Raw genomic sequence first — 24855 nt, 5'->3', positions numbered from 1 at the left:
GGGATTTAATACTTATAAAACATTCAGTTTTAACCCAATGCCAATTATTATCGTTTGGATTCCTTATATTTTTCAGTTATCACGTAATTAATTGATAAATCACACCGAGTTGTTACATTTATGACTAATTAAATTAAATTAAAAATACATATAATATTTTGTTATTCCACTGTTTAACATTATATGTAGATTAAGACATAGAGTATAGACGACACGACTTTAATATGCAAAGCCTGCATCAGCAATATTCAATATTTTTAATTTCGTAATCGTAAATATTTTTGACGATTCAACCCAATTTTTGTTTATGTAATAAAGAAAGTGTTCTCTGCATTTTACATCAGTTCTGTGTAATTAAGTCTCAAAAGAGGATATTTATTTGATATGAGAATTGCTCAATATATTTCGTTAACATATTATGTAAAGGGGCTGAACCGTGATCAAACTTACACGTCTCGTCGTCATTCGTTTACGATAAAAACTAATAAAGCGGGTTCATATGGCAATTATTTACGTTTAAAGTACAGTTGATATTGCTGTTGTTAATAATTTTATCAATAAGTAAATGAATCCAACATAATGCATCTACGATAATTGATTTTGCCTATATCATGGAATATCCGCAATAGGTCGGAATATCCGGAATAGGTACCTACTCTTAGAAACAACATTTTAAAGGATAAGTCTGCAACAAAGTTTCGTTTCCAGTGTAAATGACAAAACGAGACCATAATTTAACCAAATCAGTATCTGCTGATTCTCAGAAACGAGTCTATAATTTCCCTCCTTCTTTATAATGATTTATATATTTATTTTTGCCCTAATAAATTTCAGGACCAGTAGTGTTCCCCCCCTCGCCGCCCGGTGACCCGTCCCAGACCAGCGGCGTGGTGGTCGGCGCCTCTGGCTACGGCTTTGTGCCCCCGGGCTCACAAGGTAAAGTCTACCCCTCCGGCCGATGATTCACTAGTCAACTTAGTTAGTACTAATAACCATGGGAACAATAATTAATACTACTCCTTTAAAATTGACTGGCTATTTAAATTAATGTCAGCATATTTACTTTCTGAAGAATTTAAACCGAACGGTCTCCAAACCGATCGCGAGCAATTCATAGCACAGCGTAGTCTCCCAATCATGTTAAAATTTGGCCTTGGAACGGTTTTTCAAACGGTTAAAGAAATTTAATTACCTACTCATGTACAATTGAATAATATTTAAGCACCTAACCTATTTTATAAATCTGGTGAAAAGCGATAACCGTCTCTTCCTTTTGACATTGCTCATCATCATCCTCCTCCTAGCGTTTGTCCCGTACTGTGACGGGTCCGCTTTCCTACTTTTCTCCTTCCACTTCACTCTATCCTGGACATCGGTTTCTGCCAACCCACACCTTGACCTTGCTGGGGTTAGTTAATAGGAGACTTATGCTTATAAAAACGATTATTATTTATAATATTGTTCTCATGTAAGTAATGCCACAACGCACTCGGATTTCCCTGAACTTACCTCAGAATTGAGCAGCTTTAAAATGGTGGTATAAATTACTTTTTATTCTTGCGCAGTCGCTGATATTAAGTGACATGTGAGAGAACTTTAATGCAATTACACCTCTTTTATTATACATTTTAGATTTATAAGCTCAATTTCCTGTTGAACTACTTACTGTATAATACTTTTTAGGTATGCTTTTAATGTTTTAATAAATAAATTGATACCTATTTTAATGTTTGTATTTTCTAGTTAACAGTGAAAAACTAAATTGGCTCCCTTAACTTGAATTTTCACCATTTTAAAGATTGCTTGGATTTTATTGTGATAGTGTGCGGGGTTAGTTTAGAAAATAGTAAATTATTTTATAATTTAGATGTAGTTGTATAAATGCATGGGTATTTTGTGCATGTATCCCAGTGTCCTAGTTTGGCGGTTTACCTTAAACCCGTGGTTCCTAACCTTTTCAGTCCGGTCACCCCTACGACTAACTAGGGAACCTGATTTTACCCCTCCTCCCAATGGTAATAAAAAGTAAAACGTGTACGTTTGTTGTATTGTTATATTAGGTTAGCTTATTACCCCCGTAAAATACCAGTTTTACCCCCACGGGGGTAATCACCCCCAGGTTAGGAACCACTGCCTTAAACCTTACTTCCTTATTTTTTGTTTGCATTATGTACATAACTGTCTGAATTGTGTAATAATAATTTTGTATTGCAAATGTTTTGTTTTTGTTATTGAGTTTTTGTTATAAGTGGACATGTAAAATATAGAGAATGTGTACCTTGTATTTATTAAGTATTATAATAATAAACAATAATTATTGCTAACTGTTTTATTATGGATTCCTTTAGGATTAAGTTGCACTTATAAATATGCATGATTTGATTGCACTGCACGAAGGGTTGGTGTTCATAGAGATTATCAGTAGTAAATAACAGGCAATGAATAAACGGTTATTTTGTTTTGTATTTGTGTTTTGACAGAGACTAAATACTCCCTTTGTAGTACCAAGTGATTTAAAATAAAATAGTTAATTGTATATGTATATAGAAAATCGAAATAAAAAATAAATACAAATTGACCTGGGGCCCGTTTCTCAAAAACTACGGTTTAAAGATATTTTCCTTTCTCAAATAGAATAACGGTATGTAATTCACTTACATGAGAAACGTACACCTAAAAATATAAACTTAAGTATAGACTTATACTAGTGACCGCAATGATAAAACTTCAATGATTCAATAGGTAGATGATTTTTAGGGTTCCGTAGCCAAATGGCAAAAAACGGAACCCTTATAGATTCGTCATGTCTGTCTGTCTGTCTGTCTGTCCGTCTGTCTGTCCGTCCGTATGTCACAGCCACTTTTCTCCGAAACTATAAGAACTATACTGTTGAAACTTGGTAAGTAGATGTATTCTGTGAACCGCATTAAGATTTTCACACAAAAATAGGAAAAACACAATAATTTTTTGGGGTTCCCCATACTTCGAACTGAAACTCAAAAATTTTTTTTTCATCAAACCCATACGTGTGGGGTATCTATGGATAGGTCTTCAAAAATGATATTGAGGTTTCTAATATCATTTTTTTCTAAACTGAATAGTTTGCGCGAGAGACACTTCCAAAGTGGTAAAATGTGTCCCCCCCCCCTGTAACTTCTAAAATAAGAGAATGATAAAACTAAAAAAAATATATGATGTACATTACCATGTAAACTTCCACCGAAAATTGGTTTGAACGAGATCTAGTCAGTAGTTTTTTTTTAATACGTCATAAATCGCCTAAATACGGAACCCTTCATGGGCAAGTCCGACTCGCACTTGGCCGCTTTTTTTTTTCTTAAAATTCATAGTTTAATTTTTGTATCTAATAATAAATAAGGATACATGGGTAGTGTAAACAATCTAAAAAATAAATTTATATTAATGCCCAATCTTTCTACTATTTACGAGTATGTCTGCTCTTGCAATGTTATTTATTTTTTATAGTCGCAGGTATAACTACCTACATTTGATAAAAACATATGCATACATATAACACGTAAATATTTTATTACGATGATTAGTTGTCCAATAAACAATAGTGGAAAGAGCGTAACTAAGCCACAAACCATTATTGGGCAGCGGGGCAGCAAAGGTAATGCCAAACTCGTTCCGGCTACACACTTAACCTTCACCGTGCCGGATCATTACTTTTCCTCTTAACTTTATTTATATTTATTAGTATCTTTTGTCAGCGGCTCTGTTAATCACGACTTTGGCTAGTAAGCGAGTGTTGCTTAAGCGGAAGCGAGGTAAAGAATTCAATTGATAAAATCAAGTCAGCTTCAGCTGTCAGGCGGAGGTTCAAGGGTAAACGATGTAGTTCAAAATATTTAATCTTAGGACGTGAACGACGACAGTGGTAAGTGTGGTAACATACTATTTAGGTACCTATCTGGGCGTTGTTTTTTTTTCAAATTTGGGATTTTTTATGTTATTTCTACTCAGAATCACGAGCTCTTTCTATCCTAATAGGAGAAAAAAAGTGTCCCAAAATTTCCATACATTTTTCGATCTTTCCATTCCGCGACCGCCATACAAAGTCTATGAAAAATGGTGACGTAATGGAAATAAAAACCTTAGGACACTTTTTTTCTCCTATTAGGATAGAAAGAGCTCGTGATTCTGAGTAGAAATAACATAAAAAATCCCAAATTTGAAAAAAAAGTGTAGGGGACAACAAAAAAAAAACGCCCATCTACAGTACTGTATTTAAGTTAACCCTATCACTCGCATATTTGAGCCAGTAATAATCATTAAATTTAAGGATATTTTACACTACAAATGTAGTTAGGTTACTTACTCACATGCATACATGACTTAGGTACATCTACTATGGTAGCCGCGGAGATGCTAAATTTGGAGTTACTCGAGCGTTGTAGTTGTTTGTAGAGACCTATTTGATTCGTAAGATCAGATGATAGGAAGAATAAAAGATGTTTCTTTTCTAGTGGTCAGTTTAGTCTACAGCTTTTTAGAAATTGGTGGGGGTTGGTAAGCAGTAAAAAAAGAATTTTAAAGCAGATTATGGATTTCGTAATTTTGGTCCAAGTTAATGCTTATTATGTTAGATGGTATTAAGATCTTAATCGGACAATTATTTGTAGGTACGCATTTTATTAATCTGACGGTTCCAAAGCCGATTTTCACATTGTAACCGTCAGATTAAGAAAATGCGTACAAATAATTGTTAGATTAAGTAATAGCATAGCACAGATACCTCATTAACTTCGACAGCTAAAAGTGGATAAAGTAGATCTCCACGAGTAGCAAGATATCACTCATAACATAACTTAATCTGACACGCTAATCAAGAGAAAACAGATGACCAGACAGACAGTATTTACCGCTGTACTACTTAATATTTATACTGTTTACTAAACTTAAACGAAGACACAAACTCATTGATATTAAAAAAGTATTATCTAAAACATAACTTTTAAACAAGTGGTTTTATAAATGGCCCACCAGTGAATTCATAATAGGTTTAAATAGGTCCCTAATATCACTAGACAATTGAATGAGTTGTTACAAAACGTTTTAATATAGAACAATCAATTTAATAGCAATTATCAATGGAGACACGTATTAAATAAGATTTAAATCAGCTCGCTTTTTGTGAACTAACCTTGGTAAATAAAAGTTTGCTGAAAGTTGTTACTGATATGATTAAAAAAAACTACCTACCTAGTGACCTTTTTCTTATACGGACTATCAAGTTTTACGTGTAAATAAAACCTGTTTAATTGTATTGAAAATAATAAATATCAAAATTATATTATGTAAGTATGCACGTATTTAGTCTTCCTCGTACGTACGTACTTACATGCTACTATTAAGGCTCCTAAGGTGTGTAATTTACTATACGATATTGCACCGTAAGTGGCCCCAAATTGAAGTTCATCACTGTACCTATATTTTCTGATTTCCAATGGAAACTGGTGTTTTGGAATACCTTAATTGCCTAACAGAAGTTATGTTACGTCTTAAATACTTTGTTATGTAAATTTCCCCAGCAGTTCTGACTGACTGACCTATGAGGTATTCATACAAGTATTAAAAGAGCCTAAAGTGGCAGGCATTTTCAGTTTAGTTTTATTTGAACATTTTTAGAAATGTAATATTTGTGTGCATATTAAGTAATTACTGTATGAGCCCAAAATTTGCAGGGCGAAACGTTACCCCTATAATAAAGGGCCCGGGTAAAACAAAGAATAAGTTTAGCGATGAATTAATATAACAAATACACACACGTCACGACGCCCTACGTTTAAAAATGAGCAAACACATAAATATGCATTAGTTAAATATCATAACAGCAGCGGTCCAGCTAGAAAAGGTCGGGATGCTTCAATTAATTTAATAAGTACGAACTCTTTTATTAAATCAAAATGGCGGCCCCAAGCTCGGCGTGATATGTCAATTTCATAATTAAAATGCGTTTGACCGTGAGCTAGGGCCAGCGAGATTAGAAAAGCGCAATTTGAATGTGTGGGTGGACCAAAAATACAAATAAAGTCATTGAGAGTTTTCACCAAACCCAATTACAAACGGTTGAAATACCTTGGCGCAAAAGGTTAGTGGTTTTAGGTACATGTATTCGTATCGTTAAGCATATAAATGGTAGGTATCATAAAAATTTAACTCAAGAAAGCGGCCAAGTGCGAGTCGGACTCGCCCATGAAGGGTTCCGTATTTAGGCGATTTATGACGTATAAAAAAAAACTACTTACTAGATCTCGTTCAAACCAATTTTCGGTGGAAGTTTACATGGTAATGTACATCATATATTTTTTTTAGTTTTATCATTCTCTTATTTTAGAAGTTACAGGGGGGGGGGGGGGACACACATTTTACCACTTTGGAAGTGTCTCTCGCGCAAACTATTCAGTTTAGAAAAAAATAATATTAGAAACCTCAATATCATTTTTGAAGACCTATCCATAGATGTATACACGTATGGGTTTGATGAAAAAAAAAATTTTGAGTTTCAGTTCGAAGTATGGGGAATCCCAAAAATTTATTGTTTTTTTTTCTATTTTTGTGTGAAAATCTTAATGCGGTTCACAGAATACATCTACTTACCAAGTTTCAACAGTATAGTTCTTATAGTTTCGGAGAAAAGTGGCTGTGACATACGGACGGACAGACAGACGGACAGACGGACAGACGGACAGACGGACAGACATGACGAATCTATAAGGGTTCCGTTTTTTGCTATTTGGCTACGGAACCCTAAAAATGTTAATTTCTAGTATTAGAATTAGTAAAATTCTTTTACTACAACAATAACATGACACAAATGTACCGTAAAACGGGGTGAGTAGTTTTCGCGGGAGAGGTGGGTTATGAATGGGGAGAGAAGGTTTGAGAGGGGATTTTAAGGCTACTGCTACAAAAATAATGTATTCCAATTTAAAATGTAGCTATAGTAATACGCATAATAAGAAAAAAAAAGATCCAACAATCTTCCAAAATCACCTTTGTATGAAAACCCCTCTCACCCCAAATACGAGGCACTACGGGGTGAGGTGGGTTTTCCTCTTTATCGTCAAAGTTATGAAATGGAACTACCCAAAATAAAATAATAACTAAAATACAAACGTCCGGAACACTTATTATATACACCATTCAGTTTTCATATGTAAAAATAAAATGTTATCGAGGTTTGAATTTCAGTTTTGACCCTACTCACCCCATTTTACGGTACGAAATAAGTGGCATGACACACTCATGTTGTTAGATATCATGTTATTACTTATTAAATATCATATATGGTAGAAAAGTAAACAAACCAAGACTCGGAAAAACGGATATGTTCCGGAAACTTAAGAAGTTTCTAACTCTGGCAGTTTCATAAGCTTTTTGCCCAGACAGCATTATATGAGTATGTACTTTTTTATCAGATCCGATACCCAACACTTTGTTTATCTGTATTGGCAATATAAGAAAGCGTATGAATAAAAGTGAATTATCTAATACAGTATGTAAGCCTGTGAAAACCATTTATTAACACTTGTTGACGGGGAATAGGAGTACCTACATTGTACTGACATGCTTTTTAGTAGCTTCTGATTATGTTTTGTGACATTCAATCACTTAAGTAAGGTCTTTGTTACATCATGTAAAACTCTGTTAACGTTTTTGATTTATAAATTAAGTGAAGTGGTATTTAATTGTCCACTGTTGATATGTATGTAACTAGGGGCAAATGATCAAAATTTACGTTGTTATTGACAACGCGTATGCGTTTTGTGTATTGTTTATAACGAGACAATAGAGACCGTGCACGTTGGAGGGTCTGCCATCTTGTGGCCTGAATCGGAAACATACATATGTACATTTCCAAAGCACGTGCTGTCATCTTCCGTCTCGTTTTTCTTGTGCATAGTAGGTTCTGTCCTGTCATCTTGTGGGCGCCAAAGTTCCTGTGCTGCCCCCTATAGGTTATGCACGACCCCTATTCAAACTTCAACATTAAATATGGAAGACTGATAGAGACACATTAGTTAGCGTTTCGTTCGCGAACGATCGTCATATTGGTTAGGCCTCCATGTATACTCGTATTAGGCAAAAATATATAAGTGTCAACATTCGTATTGCATTAAAATAGCAAATGCAAATAAATGTCGAATACTAATTCTTATTATATAATCAACTACGAATTACGAATCGATTTCTGCATTTCTACAGGCCAATTCGAACGTACTACATACCTACACTTACATCGAAATGGCTTCTAAATGATGTCATTTAGTTATCGTAAGTACGAGCTATCAGATGCCACTCATAAGTACAAAGCTAAAAGGCAAGTAATTAGTGCCATGTATTAAAATGGACTTGGTGAGCTTATCATTTACTTGCCTCTGCTAAAAATAGGTAGTTATTTTTGTTTAATTAGTATCCACTTTGTTTGTGATGAAAATACGTAAGTTATCGAGGCTGGTGTCGTGACGTCGCGGGGCGGAAGCGGCGTCGCGTCGCGTCGGCGCCGCGCCGGAACCTGCTGAAGGGTTGCCCCGTCACAAATCAAGTTATGAGCAACGCCACAAAAGGAAACTTTGTGCATTTCCGAACCGGCGGGCGTGAAATCCGTACAACAAGTGCCATTATCGACCGTAACCTCCATTGTATAAGGGTGGCAACAGTGTGTCTAATTTTTGAGTGCCCTCTTCAACTGAATGTGTTAATAACATGGCAATCAAAATTTTTAACAAGTTAACTCAGGACATAAAAAAATGTAAAGATTTTAGAATATTTAACAAAAAAGCAAAAGACTACTTTACTAATAGACCGTACTACACAATTAATGAATTTTTCGCGAATGCACTAGATTAATTACTATGGAAATTAATGTAATGATTTTAATTTACTGTTACTGAATGACATATATGTACATAATAATTTTACGCATATCCTTACACATATAACCTCAGAATAAGCAATTTTAGCATGTAAGTACCTTAGAGTATATTTTATTTTATAACTATATTTGCATGTATTTATATGTGAAAAGCAAATAAATGATCTGGGGCCTTATTCGACATGCCAATTTTGACGTCGCATGTTGAAGTTCATTTGAATCTGAACTATCGTGGGTTGTCGAATAGGTAAAGATCATTATCTGTCAGTGAATCTCATGTAAACAAATCATTTCATCGCTAGACTTGATTGTCTATTGGTATGGCCGCCATGTTTGGATTTATGACATTTAAAAGGGGATTCTATGGCATAGAGTAGACTGCATTTCTATTTTCTATAGTTTTTTGATTCCTCTACTCGACGCAAGATGGAGTTAACAGTCAAATTTCGATCTTGGCGTTATAAAAATAAACCGCAAGAACATGACATGCAGTTGCGTTGGTGTAGATCTATCATGAAAACGAATATATGACAATTGTCCAGAATTAAAAAAAACTTGACAATAAACATACAGCAATACATATACCACTAAATGTCAAAAAGAAAACAGATTTATTATAATTACTAGGTAACAAATTATATATAAAGTTTAAATTTTAAACCAATCGTCGTGGTTCTTAGCAATGAACTTCTTGTAACTTGTGCGATAAATATCATTTGATATTACACCAATTACTTTATGGTGAAGTAAAATATCATGAGTCATGAGGAAGACGGAGTAGCCACAATAAGCTATATTTTTGTCCTCTGGGTTAGATGGCAGTGAAACAGGGAGAGATAGTGAAGAATGCGGCAAAATAAGCATTTATTGTGTTGTTAGTAGTTAGTAGACTAGTTTTTTTTTCTAAAAATGAAAATTGACGCAACGGCGAGCTCATAGCCCCCTATGAGCCAGTCTGTTAGGTGCAGGCTTAAGGGCTAATCCCGGGGGAAGCGGAGCGTCGGCGACTAGCTGGTTGCATCTGCATATCAACCTCTTCTCAATTTTTACCTCAGGTCCTTTGATTAATAAATTAAGGTAAAATTCGTAAGAACTAGTGCCTGTGCCATATTCTAAATTGGACGCTATGCCTAATTAGTTGATATAAATTAAATAATAAAATAATTATTTATTTAATTAAATTTATAACAACGCAACGTGGGGTTATTCATGTTGATATTTAATGGCTTATATAAGACAGCGGTCGTATATTGCCTCAGAAATTTGGATTTTGTCAGTTTGAATGAACAGCAAACTGGAGACATTGAGATTAATTTTAAACTTATTATTTTAGGTGTTCGTAAGAAATAAGGTATTGAACATTGACGGAAAATCGCGAAAACCCGGCCAGGTGCGTCGGACCACGCAAAATGGAGGAGGATTCCATACACTTACTTCTTCTACCATGTATCCATATGCCAAAATAGCAACAAAAAAGCCGAACAAAAATACCGTTTCTTCGCAGCACTAGATTTCAGTCCTTTTTTTAGAAAAGTAATATGTTTAGGTACATAATATATATGTAAGTAATTTTTGTTATAATGTGAAACTTATATGTTGTGTTACGAGACTTACGAGTAGCTAACTTTAACAGCCTAACAGATCCCAATAAGGCCTAGTTTACCCTCTGGGTTGGAAGGTCAGATGGCAGTTGCTTTCGGAAAAACTAGTGCCTACGCCAATTCTTGGGATTAATTGTCAAGCGAACCATAGGTTCTCATGATCCGTGGCAAAATCGGGATAACGCGAGGAAGAATAACTTTGTCACAATAAAGAATATTTGGCCAAATATAAATCCGTATTTTATTACTCTTATTTGACCTACCTACTCGTATTGAGTCGTATTTTGCCGCCTAGTAGCCTCGAATTGGTTGTTGTATGTGGCTTTCCATAAATTAAGGGTCCTTATGCTTCAATAAGGACGTTTTCATCTGAAGTTGCAATAGAAATTGGAAAGCCACATTTTTACAAGCTTTTAGTTAGTTTCATCTGTCCCGGTTCCAATCAAATCATGCAAATTAAATTTGACCCACTTCCCGGGTGTTCAAAGCTGAAGCGGAAGCTGAAAATTTACATAAGTACATAATATGTAATATGGGCATAGAAGGTAGCATCCTATAGAAGTGGTCTACGCGTGCCTCCGTGAGGGACAAAACATACGTAATGCGACGCTATGATAGGTAGAATTTATTTGTTAAGGTGGGCAACAAATAAATTCGACCAATCATCCATGCTAATTTACGGTGAGGAATAAAAAAAAATGTGAGACTGTGACAAGGACAAACAATAATAGCGCTTTCGCTGCTACTCCTACTGAAAGATACATAAGTCTATCCCGTTCTTTCAGTTATCCCCACCACTCATGCCCAATCCAGTTTAATACTAGATTCATGAATATGGGTGACAATACAATATTTTTATGGTACCATCGAGCTGATCTGATGGTGATGATACAGACAGTAGTCTTTTAAGTCTTTTTAACTTTGTGATAAAACAACGCAACTTAATTGTATTTGAAAATATTTAAAGAAAAATACAGTCAGAAATTCGAAATTTTGTTATCTAACCTCTCAATCACTCTTGCATATTCGAGCGATAAAGAGGCAAATAGCTGAGTTTCGATTTTCGCACTTCCCGGTAGGCCCCTTTGTAAACAAACCGCCTTGATGTATCAATGTCAAATTTTTAATTGTCTGTGAAAACTTGTCAAAAAAAAGTTTAAAGAAAAGGCAAAGAGTAGTATAATATATATAGCGCTGGCGGTACACCGAGAAATTCAGTAAAATGCTGCAAATGATGTTAAAGGTATGAAAATCGGTACGAACATTTGAAACAATTTGACCTGAAGCACCAACAAATAAAAAAAACGAGAGGAGTTATGACGTCATCTTTTTTTTTTATGGAATTTAAAAAAATATTGTACCTATCGTGTGTGGTATTAAACGAAAGGGCTTTCTGAGCCGATTCCAAAAATATATCACATCATTACATTTCAGTATTTTTTTTAAAATAATACAATAAATAATTTTCAAAACATACCAAGTTTGGGTTTGACCAGATACAATACCGTTAAAAAATGTTTTGTAAAATATACCTCAAATTTTATACTTAATATCCTCATATCTAATCCTAATAAAGCAATTTTGAAATTATTTACATTTAGGTTTTTTTTTTAATTTTTCAGTTTTACAAAGTGTGATTATGAATCTCTCAATTAAATATTTAAAAAGAAAGCATAAAATTAATATATAACGTTTTTTTCAGAAAGTCGCTTATATCTCGGAATCTATAAGTCGTAGTAAAAATTGTCTATGTAAGAATTAAGAAAGAATTAACTGAAAAAACTCACCTTTAACGCCCCCCCTCTCCCGAGTTCTCCACCCCCACTCATTAGAACTTTTTCTTACTTAAAGCTTAGATATTACCAAAGGAACATGCAGTAGTATTTTATGCAACCGTTGTTTAAGAGAGGTCAAAAAAGGCGAGTGGCGTGAGTAAGTAAATTTAATAAAGACGCCACGAGTATTTTTTGAAAGTTAAACAACGTTGCATACAATACTTTTTCTACGACCAAGCGCTTACTTTGAAATGCAATGAAATAATAATAAAAATGGATGATGATGATTGTTTCATGTCCTAATGTGATAGGTTGTTCAGTGGGTGGGACTTTTAAGGGGAACGAAAATTTTATTACTTTTGCGCTACGACGCACGGTTTAGGAGATACAGCCCTGTAAATATTTCTCTTCCTTTTTTTCTTTTTTTGTTTTTTAAATCTTACTTAGGGATTTCTTAAAGGGGAACGAAAATTTGATTATTTTTGCTCTACGACGCACGGTTTGGGAGATACAGCCCTATAAAGATGAAAAAAAAAATCGTACCAGTAACCAAAACATGTCTATGGTTCACTCGTCTGTCAGAAATGACAATTAAAATTAGGTTGGCAACAATGTATTCCATACAATATTTTTTAAGTGGTGATTACACGAAGTATCGTAAAAGTGCCAAAAAGATACTGCTAACTATAAGATAAGAACTATAGGGGGTTTAAAGGTGTGTGCACGACCCTTTAAATGACAAATAAGAGTACGGGAGTAGAAAAACCAAGTTTCAATACTCTTATTTTACCCGAATGACATTATTACTCGTATTTATTCATTCGGACATAATATTCGGACATTATATTCGGCAGGGCTATTATTACACTTTGTAAAATTGAAAAATTAAAAAAAAAATTAAATGTAAATAATTTCAAAATTGCTTTATTAGGGTTAGATATGAGGATATTACGGATAATTTGAGGTATATTTTACAAAAAAAATTAACGGTATTGTATCTGGAGAAGCCCAAACTTGGTATGTTTTGAAAACTATTTTTATTATAATTTAAACAAAATGACTGAAATGTAACGATGTGATATATTTTTAGCATTGGCTCAGAAAGCCCTTTCGTTGAATACCACACACGATAGGTTTCTAATTTTTTTTTTTCATACAAAAGAAACATGACGTCATAACTTCTCTCGTTTTTTTTTATTTGTTGGCGCTTCGGGTCAAATTGTTTCAAATGTCCTAAAGATCAATCGTACCGATTTTCAGACCTTTAACACCATTTGCAGCATTTTACTGATTTTCGCGGTGTACCGCCAGCGCTAGAAGTCGGCAGCAAAGAGTAGTGTAATATATAGGACAGTCGGCAGTCAACGTTTGTTCCTAATAAATATAACATTGATGAATAAAGACGGTTTCCTTCCGCGAAACCAATTTCGTTATGTGCCACCATTAAATTTCCCTCGGATATGCAAGAGTGATAGAGAAGCAAATACCTATCGCAATTTCCCCCATTCCCCTTTGGATGGTTCTTGTTTGAGTTATAATAATGTCATTGTATGGAGGACTCAACCTTTCCGTTGCATTTTTAAAGTGTTTTTATATCGACATGACACTGGCTAAATGCCAAAAAAAAAACCGCTGTCATAGTAACGAAAATAATAAACACGTCAATCGAAATAAACAACGTAATATACAAGAAAAACTGGAAAAATAGTATATGATAAATATGTAAAACATCATTAATTATCGAATTAAAATTACATACAACATTGTGTAAAAAAATTGAGGCAAATTATACAGCCCGATTATACGGGTTACATCTTGAAAAAAAAAATGATTATCTTGGAAAGAAGAGTAAATATACATAGGTGAACACAATGGTGAACAAAGGTATAGTAAAATAGGTAGGTAAATAATTCAGGGTTTGCTTGTCTGGTCCACGCATGCTGTACCTACCACGACCACGGCACGGCCGTCTCCTGCTAACTTTTCGCTATAATATTAAAATCATAGGTATTAGACCTATGATTTTACTATTATAGCGAACAAATATTTCATGTTCATGATCTCGAATTTAAGACTTTAGCTTAGATTTATGGCGTGCGGCCTAGCGCGCGTTGCCTCTATGAGGAGCTGTCAAAGCGCTTTATATCTGTATGCTTCTGATGATGCGGATCAGCATTGTTATCCAGCGGGGCAAGCGGTCAGCCTGCAGCCTTTCTGGGCACCCTACCGCACTTGGTATGTCACTACCACGATTTAGGGCAAATAATTTATTTATAAGTTTTTAATAATATATATCTTATACCTTTAAACGAGCAATTCTTGTATATTTATTTATTTATTTATATATATTTCGGGGATCTCGGGAACGACTCTAACGATTTAGATGAAATTTGCTATATGGGGGTTTTCGGGGGCGCAAAATCGATCTAGCTAGGTTTTATATCTGGGAAAACGCGCATTTTTGAGTTTTTATATGTTTTCGAGCAAAGCTGGGAAGACATTAAGTTTTTAATTTAAGTGTTTTTATCATGTTTCATATTTAAACTTACAGATGTGGACCACCAGCGTGGTTTTCTTATTTCCTGTTACCAACCAGAAACACCATACCTACTTGAATATCAGAAAATAATCTATAGTGAAGAAAATTAAATAAAGTTTAATGCTTAAAAACTTTAATGTTTTATTAAAATTAAACGAAAAAAAATGTGTAAACTGAAATATAGCTGGTCAACCAAATCTTGTCAGTCAAAAAAGGCGCGAAATTCAAATTTTCTATGGGACGATATCCCTTCGCGCCTACAACTACATTTTTCAAATTTGCCGCCTTTTTCTACTGTCAAGTTCTGGTTGACCAAGTATAGATCTAATTTTTTTATTTGTAGTTGAATAACATATATGTATTTAATTTCCTTTAATTAAAAATCATCTCTGTGTAGATACATATTAAACAATAGGTACTTTTAGGTCTTGGTAAGTAATATAGCCTAATACAGTAGGTCTTATGACTATATTACTTACCAGTATTTGGCTACATTACTTACCAAGACCGGAGCCTGACCTGTCAGTCACCAACTATTTTGATGCTCTTTGTAGGTAGCATCAAAATAGTTGGTGACACAAAGTTACCAAGTTACTAAGGTAGGTACCTATATAGTAGGTAGTAGTAGTGCAATATTTAGTCAAAATATTTTGACTAATTTAGATTATTTTTATGCCAAAAAGGTAATACAAGCTATAGCTGGTCAAGCAGATCTTGTCAGTAGAAAAGGCGGCAAATTTGAAAAATGTAGGCGCGAAGGGATATCGTCCCATAGAAAATTTGAATTTCGCGCCTTTTTTACTGTCAAGATCTGCTTGACCAGCTATATTCATGTTCCACTTAGAAATAAAATACGGACTTTTCTGAATATATGGTTTACGAAATGTGTTAAGGTACAACTTGTGGTTTGTTAACGTGGATTAGAAATAGGCAGCTTGAGTTGAGAGAGGTGATGAGTAAATTCTTTAATTTTTTTTACAATTTTGAGCGTTTATAAGAGAATGTGTGGAGCAAGCATTATTTGACGTGTAGGTGTGGGTTCAACAAAAAGATCGCTTGTCAATAAGGCATTCTTGCTGTTAAAATTCAATTATTAATAGCCTTTATCGACCATCAGCAATGTAGTCCCTTTTTGATTGATGGAAATTGTCACGTAAGTTCCACTACTCGCCGCCGCATCGCCTACAGCGCATTCGTTGGTCTATCGCTCACAAGATGTCATTAATTCATGTAAACTTACGTACTGAAAAAAAAAAGTTTTACTCTTTGCTATAAATTACCCTTTCGCACGTCAAAAACTCCAAGATGGTGCCGAAGGTCATAGAGAACCAAGTCTACCTTTGGAATCATTACTTGTCAAAATTTGACATTAGCAATCCACAGTTAGGTGACAACCAAACCAAACCATTATAAACCTTAAAGTAATAATAAAACAAAGTTGTTTTTTGTTAAATTATTGTTTGTACCAAATGAACTTCAGCACTTGATGAACTTCAAATGAACTTCAGCAGTTGAATTTCAAATGACGCGAAATCTGACAGTTGTACATGTCGAATAAGGGCCCTGATTCTGATTCTGAATATGTATCCATACTAGAGCTATTACCTAGAAATATTTGGTGTTGGTGTGCTAACCGAATAGGTGGAGGACTTTTATGGATTAAGAGTTTTTTATTAAATATTTTAAAGAAAAACGATTTATTAATATAATGTTTATTTATTGCCTGCGAATTCATGTGCGTAGAAATACTAGAAATAGTACTTCCATAGTAAATTTTACGGCATCATTCTAAATGTGTTTAACAAACAGTTACTTTCGACTAAAACAAAATTAGTCAAAGATTTATTGCCCACAAGATAACTGCAGCGGCGAATTACTGCAAGCCAACCGTCGCGCAAAGCAGGTAAATTATAATGCGTTACAAATAAACAGAAAAATCTGTAAGTACATATTAATACCGTCTCACATAGGCATAATTTTAACTTTTGTACTTTTCGATGACCGGCAGTCGTTTTCTGAACAGCGCGGAGACATGAGTTGAGTTAAAGAAAGCTGTACCTAATAAAATCTAATTGCCCAAGCTTGGTTCACAATCAACGTCAATCCACTCAAAAACAATGGGAGCGGTTCACTTTATATGCTTTATATTCTTACCGTTTGTATAGTATAGTATATCGTTTATTGCAAACCATGGTACAATATAATAGATGTTACAATAGAAACAGATCACATGTCACCCTGGTAGGGTATGGCAATTATCCTTAAGACTACATTAACTAAATATAATATTTAGTACACTTAAATATACTTTGCATGCTACTTGCTACATATTTATTATTTTCTAAGTTTAGGTACTTTGTTTACAAATACATATTATCATAATAGATCATCCTGTATAAATTCTTCGATGGTATAGTATGATTTTTTCAATAGAACGGACTTGAGTTTATGTGTAAATTTATTTGATTTATTTGTTTATTATATATATTTATTCCTCGGTAGTACGGTCCTTTTTTATAAATATCTAAGATTGGTTCTGGGAGATTTGTCCTTAGGCTTGCTTATACTTATTCACTACCTATTTTTTACAAAAAAAATATGTGCATGTATTATAAGTAAATCGTTTCTAATGTACATATTAAAAAGAATCTTGCTTAACACACAAGGTCTTCTATTCATCAATGTTTTATTATTATTTATATGATTCTTATAGGTATTTCATTGAACTACGTGTTTTTAGTAACGTACCTAATGAAATAATTTAGATATAATAATACAATTATATTTCCGTATTCATCCTAATTGACGATTTGTTTTACCTACATTATTTTACGGCCGTTATGCCGACTTTACACTTGCTCATGCGTGTAGTACGTACGGAAGAGATGATTTAATTTAAATTTTAGTAAGACCATTCAGGAGTCTAAAATCATAATATTTCATAACTTAAAGTTGAATTTTCCCAGAAATTAATACGCTATTGGCGTATGAAATCAGAATTATAGAATTCACAATATTTACTTTTGTACGTTATTTTTTGCAGGTCCTGCAAATCCGAGATATTTCTACCCAGGATTTTTCCTAGGAAGATAGGAAAATCACCTAGCAAAAATAAAGACCATATAAGTAATACGAATTTGTACAAATGTTATTTAAGAAATGAAATTATACATTTGTTATATATATATATATGTATATATATATATATATATATATATATATATATATATATATATACATATATATATATATGCCTTATTCCACATTTATATGTTTATGTGTAATGTATAGGTATAATTTAGAAGTACGCAATGTAATTTAAATAATGATGTACCTACAAAACTGTGATAAGAAATAGCAACCTAAATTCATCATTTTAATTAATTTTAAAGGAGAGTTATTAGTTTAGCTCATTAAGAATATTTGATGAATCTAAGGCAATAATTTATGTAATGAATAAACGTTAGAAAAACTTTATACAGTGTGTAAATAAATATAGGGGTATTGAATACAAATGTGTTTTTAATTTTCCACGCTTATTAAAGAATGTATTTATTGCAAGTTGCGAAGTAAAGTAACAAGTAAGTAGGTAGTATATATATTCGATCAAAGAACTAAGGTCAAAAATAAAATATAAATAACCTGATTTAGTAAAATAGTTATTTAGATAACAAGAGACCAAAGTCAAGTCAAATTTCGTCAAGTGCTTATTTGGACTACAAATAAGCACTTAAAAAATAAAGAGGCTTTAATTTAAAATCATGAGCGTAGCAAAGGAATCAATGTAAATAACTTTGATTGTAATTTTTCACCGCAACAGTGAAAACATCTTTATGGGGATAAATAAAATACCACCTGAAAGATATTAAATCCTTCTTCATCACTCATGTTTCTTAAGGTACCTCTAAGGTATTCTAACAATTAAGTTTAGTTATCACAATAAACACAAATATTTATATTTGTGTCTATTTAGTTTAAAAATGTTACGAACTTTAGCTACTTGGCTTTAATTTACGTTACGAAATTAAAAATGCTATCTAAAACCCTGTAAGTACGAGTATAATTGTTTTTAGTTTGTCCCGAAAAAAAAGTAACAAGGTCACCCATATGAAACAAAATTAGATTTGCGTTCACAGATGCGACGGTAGCCTCTTTCATCGTGTCACATGATCCATTTCACCTTCTGAGCGAAATCCTTGAAGATGGGTACTTTTTACGTCAAAATGTATGGATATGTCGTGTCTTTGATTTGCAGATAACCTCATTGGCAAAGAAACCTGTTTTTTTTAGTTATTGATCTTCTTGTTATTTAAGAGCTGTGCTCTTGTCGGTGGAGCAATCTCCAACTCATCCGGTCCTCTGCCAACTCCTTAACCTTCTGGTATGACACGACCTAAACCTTTTCTTTTATTTGGTTGAAATATTTTTTCCTCGGTCTCCCTCTCCTTCTCTTTCCCTCTAGTTATTGCTATGTGAAGTAATATAATTTTTAAACTTGGTCAACCAGATCTTGACAGTAGAAAAAGGCGGCAAATTTGAAAAATGTAGGCGCAATGGGATATCGTCCCATAGAAAATTTGAATTTCGCGCCTTTTTTTACTGACAAGATTTGGTTGACCAGCTATATATATTTATTTACTTTATTTACTGAAGTATTGTATAAGAACTGTCTTATTATTTGTTTGCAAAACACGCGAGGTTGTGTTAATGAAATCTGTAGTATTTATTATAAATAACCGTACCTAATCAGCAACGCAATCACAGTGCGAATGTGAACTCCGAGGATTTAGTGGCCGAGGAAGCGGGTAATGTACCTACCACATGTCCAGGATGTGACGGTCGCAGGGGCGGGGATTGTTTCCAAACCATATCTCGGATCTAGCGTTCATTATGTACATAGTTACGCAGGTAGGTACAATTAGTAGGTACACAAAACTATGAACAATACATAATGTACATACACCTAGTTGACGAAATATATTTACATCGATTCGACATATTTAGAGTTGTTAAATTATATTTTATCATCCAAACAAATATAGAAAATACATCAAAGTGAGTATATGTACTTAAAAATATCATAATAAAAACTTTAAGTCCATGTTATGCTCACCCTTGTTATAATATATTTTCAAATTAGATTTGTTTTCGGGTGCAGCCCATCTCCATCTCTTTGTATCTGTGTAGTGTGTTTATACGGAGTACTTACGCCATCGCCATCTGCTTTGTATTCGCAATACGCTTATCTTCCCAAATTTGTCACCGGCTCTATCCTCTCGGCTTGGATGCACAATTTTCACGGTACCTTTTGATATTCAAATCACGGTCTGTATTTGCCCAAAATTGGTGTTTTATCTATAATTTCATGTGCACTTTCGTAAGCTTCAAACAAAGAACGTTAAGTGTAGCATTATGGCCCAAACTCGAAAAAATATAAGTACTTACTATGTATTAACATTAATAAGAAAAAATAACACAAATTAGAATATTTTCATAAATAATATTTAATTTCTTTCCTAAAAGAAAGAAAAAATTGTTCAAAAATCAAATATTTTTTTTACATGACAAATATTTTGCTGATGAGTGCGGGTATGGTGTGGGAGTTGTGGGATGGGTACTTGGGTATGAGTATTGTATGAGTACAAGAATAGTTTGGTATGGCCATGAGTATTTTATAGGTATGAGTACAAGTATAATGGAAGAAGGTCGCCAGGCACCGCGACAACTGGAGGAAGATTGTGGAGGAGGCCAAGACCCACAAAGGGTTGTAGCGCCAACGGAAGTAAGTATACTTACTGTAACAAGTATAATGTGGGAAGGGTATGAGTATGAGCTTTGAGAAAAGTGGTAGCTGACGTACAAGAAGTAGTACCCAAAAAGAAGGACTACCTACAAAAAGAGATGAGATCCCATCAAAAACATTACATGTAAAAAGATGCAAGTCTCGCAACGCAATTCTTCAGCTACAAAAAAGTTTTGAGATGTAATGTGAAACCAAGTCGGTTATTTTAGTCAGTGCCAGGGGGTGAAGCTGTATCAATAAGACATCTTTAATTTTTAATACATATAATGACTTGGCAATCGCACATAATGCTGTATTCTTTCTGTAATCGTAAATAAATATGTATGCTCAAACTGCATGTGATTAGCGCTAGCGTTATGTTCAATTAGAATTATTTTTAATAGTAGTTTTATGATCCTTATGACATGTGATATGTCATTATATGCAGCCGTGCGATGGGCAAGTCATTATACGTATTAAAAATTAAAGATATCTTATTGATACGGTTTTAATTTAACAGGGGGTGTTAAATTAAAACCGTATCAATAAGATATCTAGGCACTGACTAAAATAACCGACTTGGTTTCACATTACATCTCAAAACTTTTTTGTAGTTGAAGAATTGCGTTGCAAGACTTGCATCTTTTTACATGTACCTAATGTTTTTGATGGGATTTGTTATACTTCAAGTGCAATAAGGACCATTTTATCTGAAATTCCAACAGAAATTTGGATAACATTATATCCAAGTAAACGATTATCTTATCTTATCTTATCTAAATTTCTGACCAAACCTCACCTTTCACCTTTCTGATTTTTTGGCGAGGATCTCCTTATTGCACATGAAGCAAAAGGAAACGTTTTTTTATGAAATTATATGTGGCTTTTATTATACGCTGCATAAGCATTGCTGCTGCAATCCTTATGCAGCGTATAATAAAAATCGCTGCATCAGTGTGTGCTTAAGTGTAAAAAACCGGCCAAGTGCGAGTCGGACTCGCGCACGGAGGGTTCCGCACCATCAACAAAAAATAGAGCAAGACAAGCAAAAAAACGGTCACCCATCCAAGTACTGACCCCGCCCGACGTTGCTTAACTTCGGTCAAAAATCACGTTTGTTGTATGGGAGCCCCACTTAAATCTTTATTTTATTCTGTTTTTAGTATTTGTTGTTATAGCGGCAACAGAAATACATCATCTGTGAAAATTTCAACTGTCTATGTAGCTATCACGGTTCGTGAGATACAGCCTGGTGACAGACGGACGGACGGACGGACGGACGGACGGACAGCGGAGTCTTACTAATAGGGTCCCGTTTTTACCCTTTGGGTACGGAACCCTAAAAAATGTTAAATACTTACAACCAGCTGATTTAGCGAGGAAAGGCGTCACCAGGAAGGTGAGTATAACCAGCATTTTCACTTTGAGCGCCATATTTCGTTATTACCTTCCTCAGTGGATGAAAGGGGAATATATGGTTTATGTGACTTATTTAAGGAAGAAAATCCATAACATTTTATTATAACATTAAATGAATCGTGAGATATTCTATAGGTATATATAATTTTGCTCGTGCACCAATAAATTCGTTATCAGCACGATTTGAAGAAATAATTATAGGACCACGCGAGCACGAAGCGTCTTCGTTTCAGCCCAAGCTGGGGAAAATAGGGCTTTTGTATAATACATCCTCCTCTTCCTATGAACTCCTGTAAGACATGTGCACATCGTGTGTGTGAGTTGACGTGCACGTACACGTGCGTGATGTAATATACAGAGCCTTATGAGTTATGAGAGATGGCACACCACTTGCGTGACGTGTGCGTGCGCGGCTCAAACATTCTAGCGCACGCGCACGTGCACCCGCACTCTGGCCTTTATAGGTCGCATTTCTGTGTCGAATTTTTCTGAGCAAGTTTAATAATTTTATGATTTTTTGGCGATTCAAAATGGCAATGCCTTTCGGCAAGGGTTCGCAAGGACTACAGCTCACAGACCTACTAGAAGTACTAGTATTAGGTATAAATGCGAAAGTAACTATGTCTTACTGTCTGTTACCTCTACTTACACGGTTAAACCACTAACCCAATTTAGATGATATTTGGTATGGTTTAATCCCGTGAAAGGACACAGGATAGTTTTTATCACGTAAATCATCATTCTACGCAAAAAAAAATCACTAGCAGAAGCTAGTTTTTAATTAAGATTAATAACTCCCTCGTCGAATAATGCCCCTTATTACGGTTCATTTTTATTGAGTAGGGGAAAGTGGGGTAAAATCGGGACGCTAAGGGAAATGTCTAATAAAAAAACATAAATATTTGTAGAAAAACCTACAAACTTTACTAGTCTCTGTTTATGTTTAATCGATTTAATTAACTACATATTTAATCAGTGAGATCACTGTTTACATTATCACACGTGGAAAAACCAATCAACTTTTAAATCTCTATTTTGTCTTTTTTTATCCCATACCTTGTCCAAACCCGGATATACAAAGTCCTATACCCGATTTTGACTCTCATTAAAAATAGCAATGGAAGTAATGGAACTCGTCAAGTTCTTCAGGTTCCTAACACACCCTTCATGGGCTCAATTACATTTTGTTTTAGTTATTTACCTTTTTGGTACGGAACCCTAATAGTATAGTGGCTCCCGGTGTTGGATCTCCCAGTCAGAAAATTGCGCTGGAACCAGCTATAACCTATAGTCTATAGTAGTTATGTTTTGGCTAAGGAGGTGCCTTAAGTAGAATTCACCTTTGTATGTATGTATAACTCATTTTCTATTCAGTCGTTTTACCTGAGAAATAATATAAGTACTCATACGCAATAAAAATGGTACAATTTATATGAAAATATAAAGTGACACTTGCCCAAACAAGTGTAATTTGTGTGTTTCATCATACTTGCTCATCAAGCGTTCTATTTCACTAGTTGCATGAATTATAGTCTAGATGAATTCTTTAGCTTTAAGTTTTAATTTAATACTTGTCAAATTTTATGTAATGTATATGTAAATTCTCGACGAACTGAATATAAGCACGAGGCTCTCCACTGTTTGCTCCCAACGTGTACTTGGCTTCTTCGGCCATCTGAGCAGGACAGGGCCAGATAGCTTGGAAAAGCTCATTATGACTGGCCGCATGGCAAGGAAGCGTAGGGATGGACGTATGTCCACACGTTGGGCGGACAGAATAACGTTGGTGACAAACGCCACACTGCAGGCTAGCCAGAGGCGTATTTACAAATTTGGCGCCCCGGGCCATTTTGATTTGCCGCCCCCCTTCATCATTGACGATAAAGTATTTCATTTAAGAAAAAAAAACCTGCAACAAGTACCTTTGGGGTGTAAAATAAAAAAAAAGTAAACATTTACCATTTACTCACATAGGCATTTTAGTTCAGTCATTATAGATTTTGACCCGTGAATAATTCGTTCTTGGTGTAAATTCAAAAAGTAGACTGAATCAGGCTCCTGTGTATACCTATACGAAAAATGGTTTTTTTTTTCAAAAAAAAACCGTTTTTCTTGAATAACTCGGCCATTTTTGATTTTACAGTAAAACCGCGAGGACAAAATTGTAGGAAATTTGATTCTCTACAAGTTTGGTTCTCACAATTTTTCCTCTAGGATCGATATTTTGGAAATTTTGGGGGAAAAAAGGTGGGAACCAAATTTGTTCAGAATTTGATTCTCTACAAGTTTAGTCCTCTTCATTTATGCCATAAAGTTGAAAATAAACGAGATAATGATAATTTTTAGGTCCAATTAAAAAAATATCGTTTTGGTGCAAAAAAAGTTCGAACAAAAATTGTTCAGAATTTGATTCTCTACAACTTTGTTTCTCTTCATTCATGCCGTAAAACGTGGAACATAGGAGATAATGATAATATTTTGAATTTGTCGCGTTTTTCAGGTTTAATTTCCAAACTTACTAGGTTTAACTTTGGGGGAAAAAAGGTGGGAAGCAAAATTGTTCAGAATTTGATTCTCTACAAGTTTAGTCCTTTTCATTTATGCCGTAAAGTTGAAAATAAACGAGATAATGATAATATTTCGAATTTGTCGCTTTTTTCAAATTTAATTTCCAAAATATCGATCCTAGAGGAAAAATTGTGAGGACCAAACTTGTAAGAGAATCAAATTTCCTAGAATTTTTGTCCTTACGGTTTTACTGTAAAATCAGAAATGGCCGAGTTATTCAAGAAAACCTTTTTTTTGGAAAAAAAAACATTTTTTCAAATATACACAGG

At 34.2% G+C, this 24855-nt stretch overlaps 1 protein-coding gene across 2 annotated transcripts in view; it reads left to right on the top strand.

The window, feature by feature from the left end:
• LOC134650069 (uncharacterized) overlaps positions 1 to 18010 on the top strand; it is a 62334-nt gene extending 44324 nt beyond the window's left edge. For both annotated transcript variants that reach the window (XM_063504906.1, XM_063504898.1), the window contains 2 exons: positions 835 to 936; positions 17861 to 18010. In XM_063504906.1, coding sequence (XP_063360976.1) covers positions 835 to 936; positions 17861 to 17910 — 152 coding nt within the window. In that variant the 3' untranslated portion in view covers positions 17911 to 18010. The remainder of the gene's footprint in view (positions 1 to 834; positions 937 to 17860) is intronic.
• Positions 18011 to 24855: the final 6845 nt, after the last annotated feature.

This window comes from Cydia amplana, chromosome 1 (assembly GCF_948474715.1).
Source record: "Cydia amplana chromosome 1, ilCydAmpl1.1, whole genome shotgun sequence".
In the NCBI taxonomy this organism is placed as follows: Eukaryota; Metazoa; Arthropoda; class Insecta; order Lepidoptera; family Tortricidae; genus Cydia; species Cydia amplana.
This window is presented reverse-complemented; position numbering and strand designations above follow the sequence as displayed.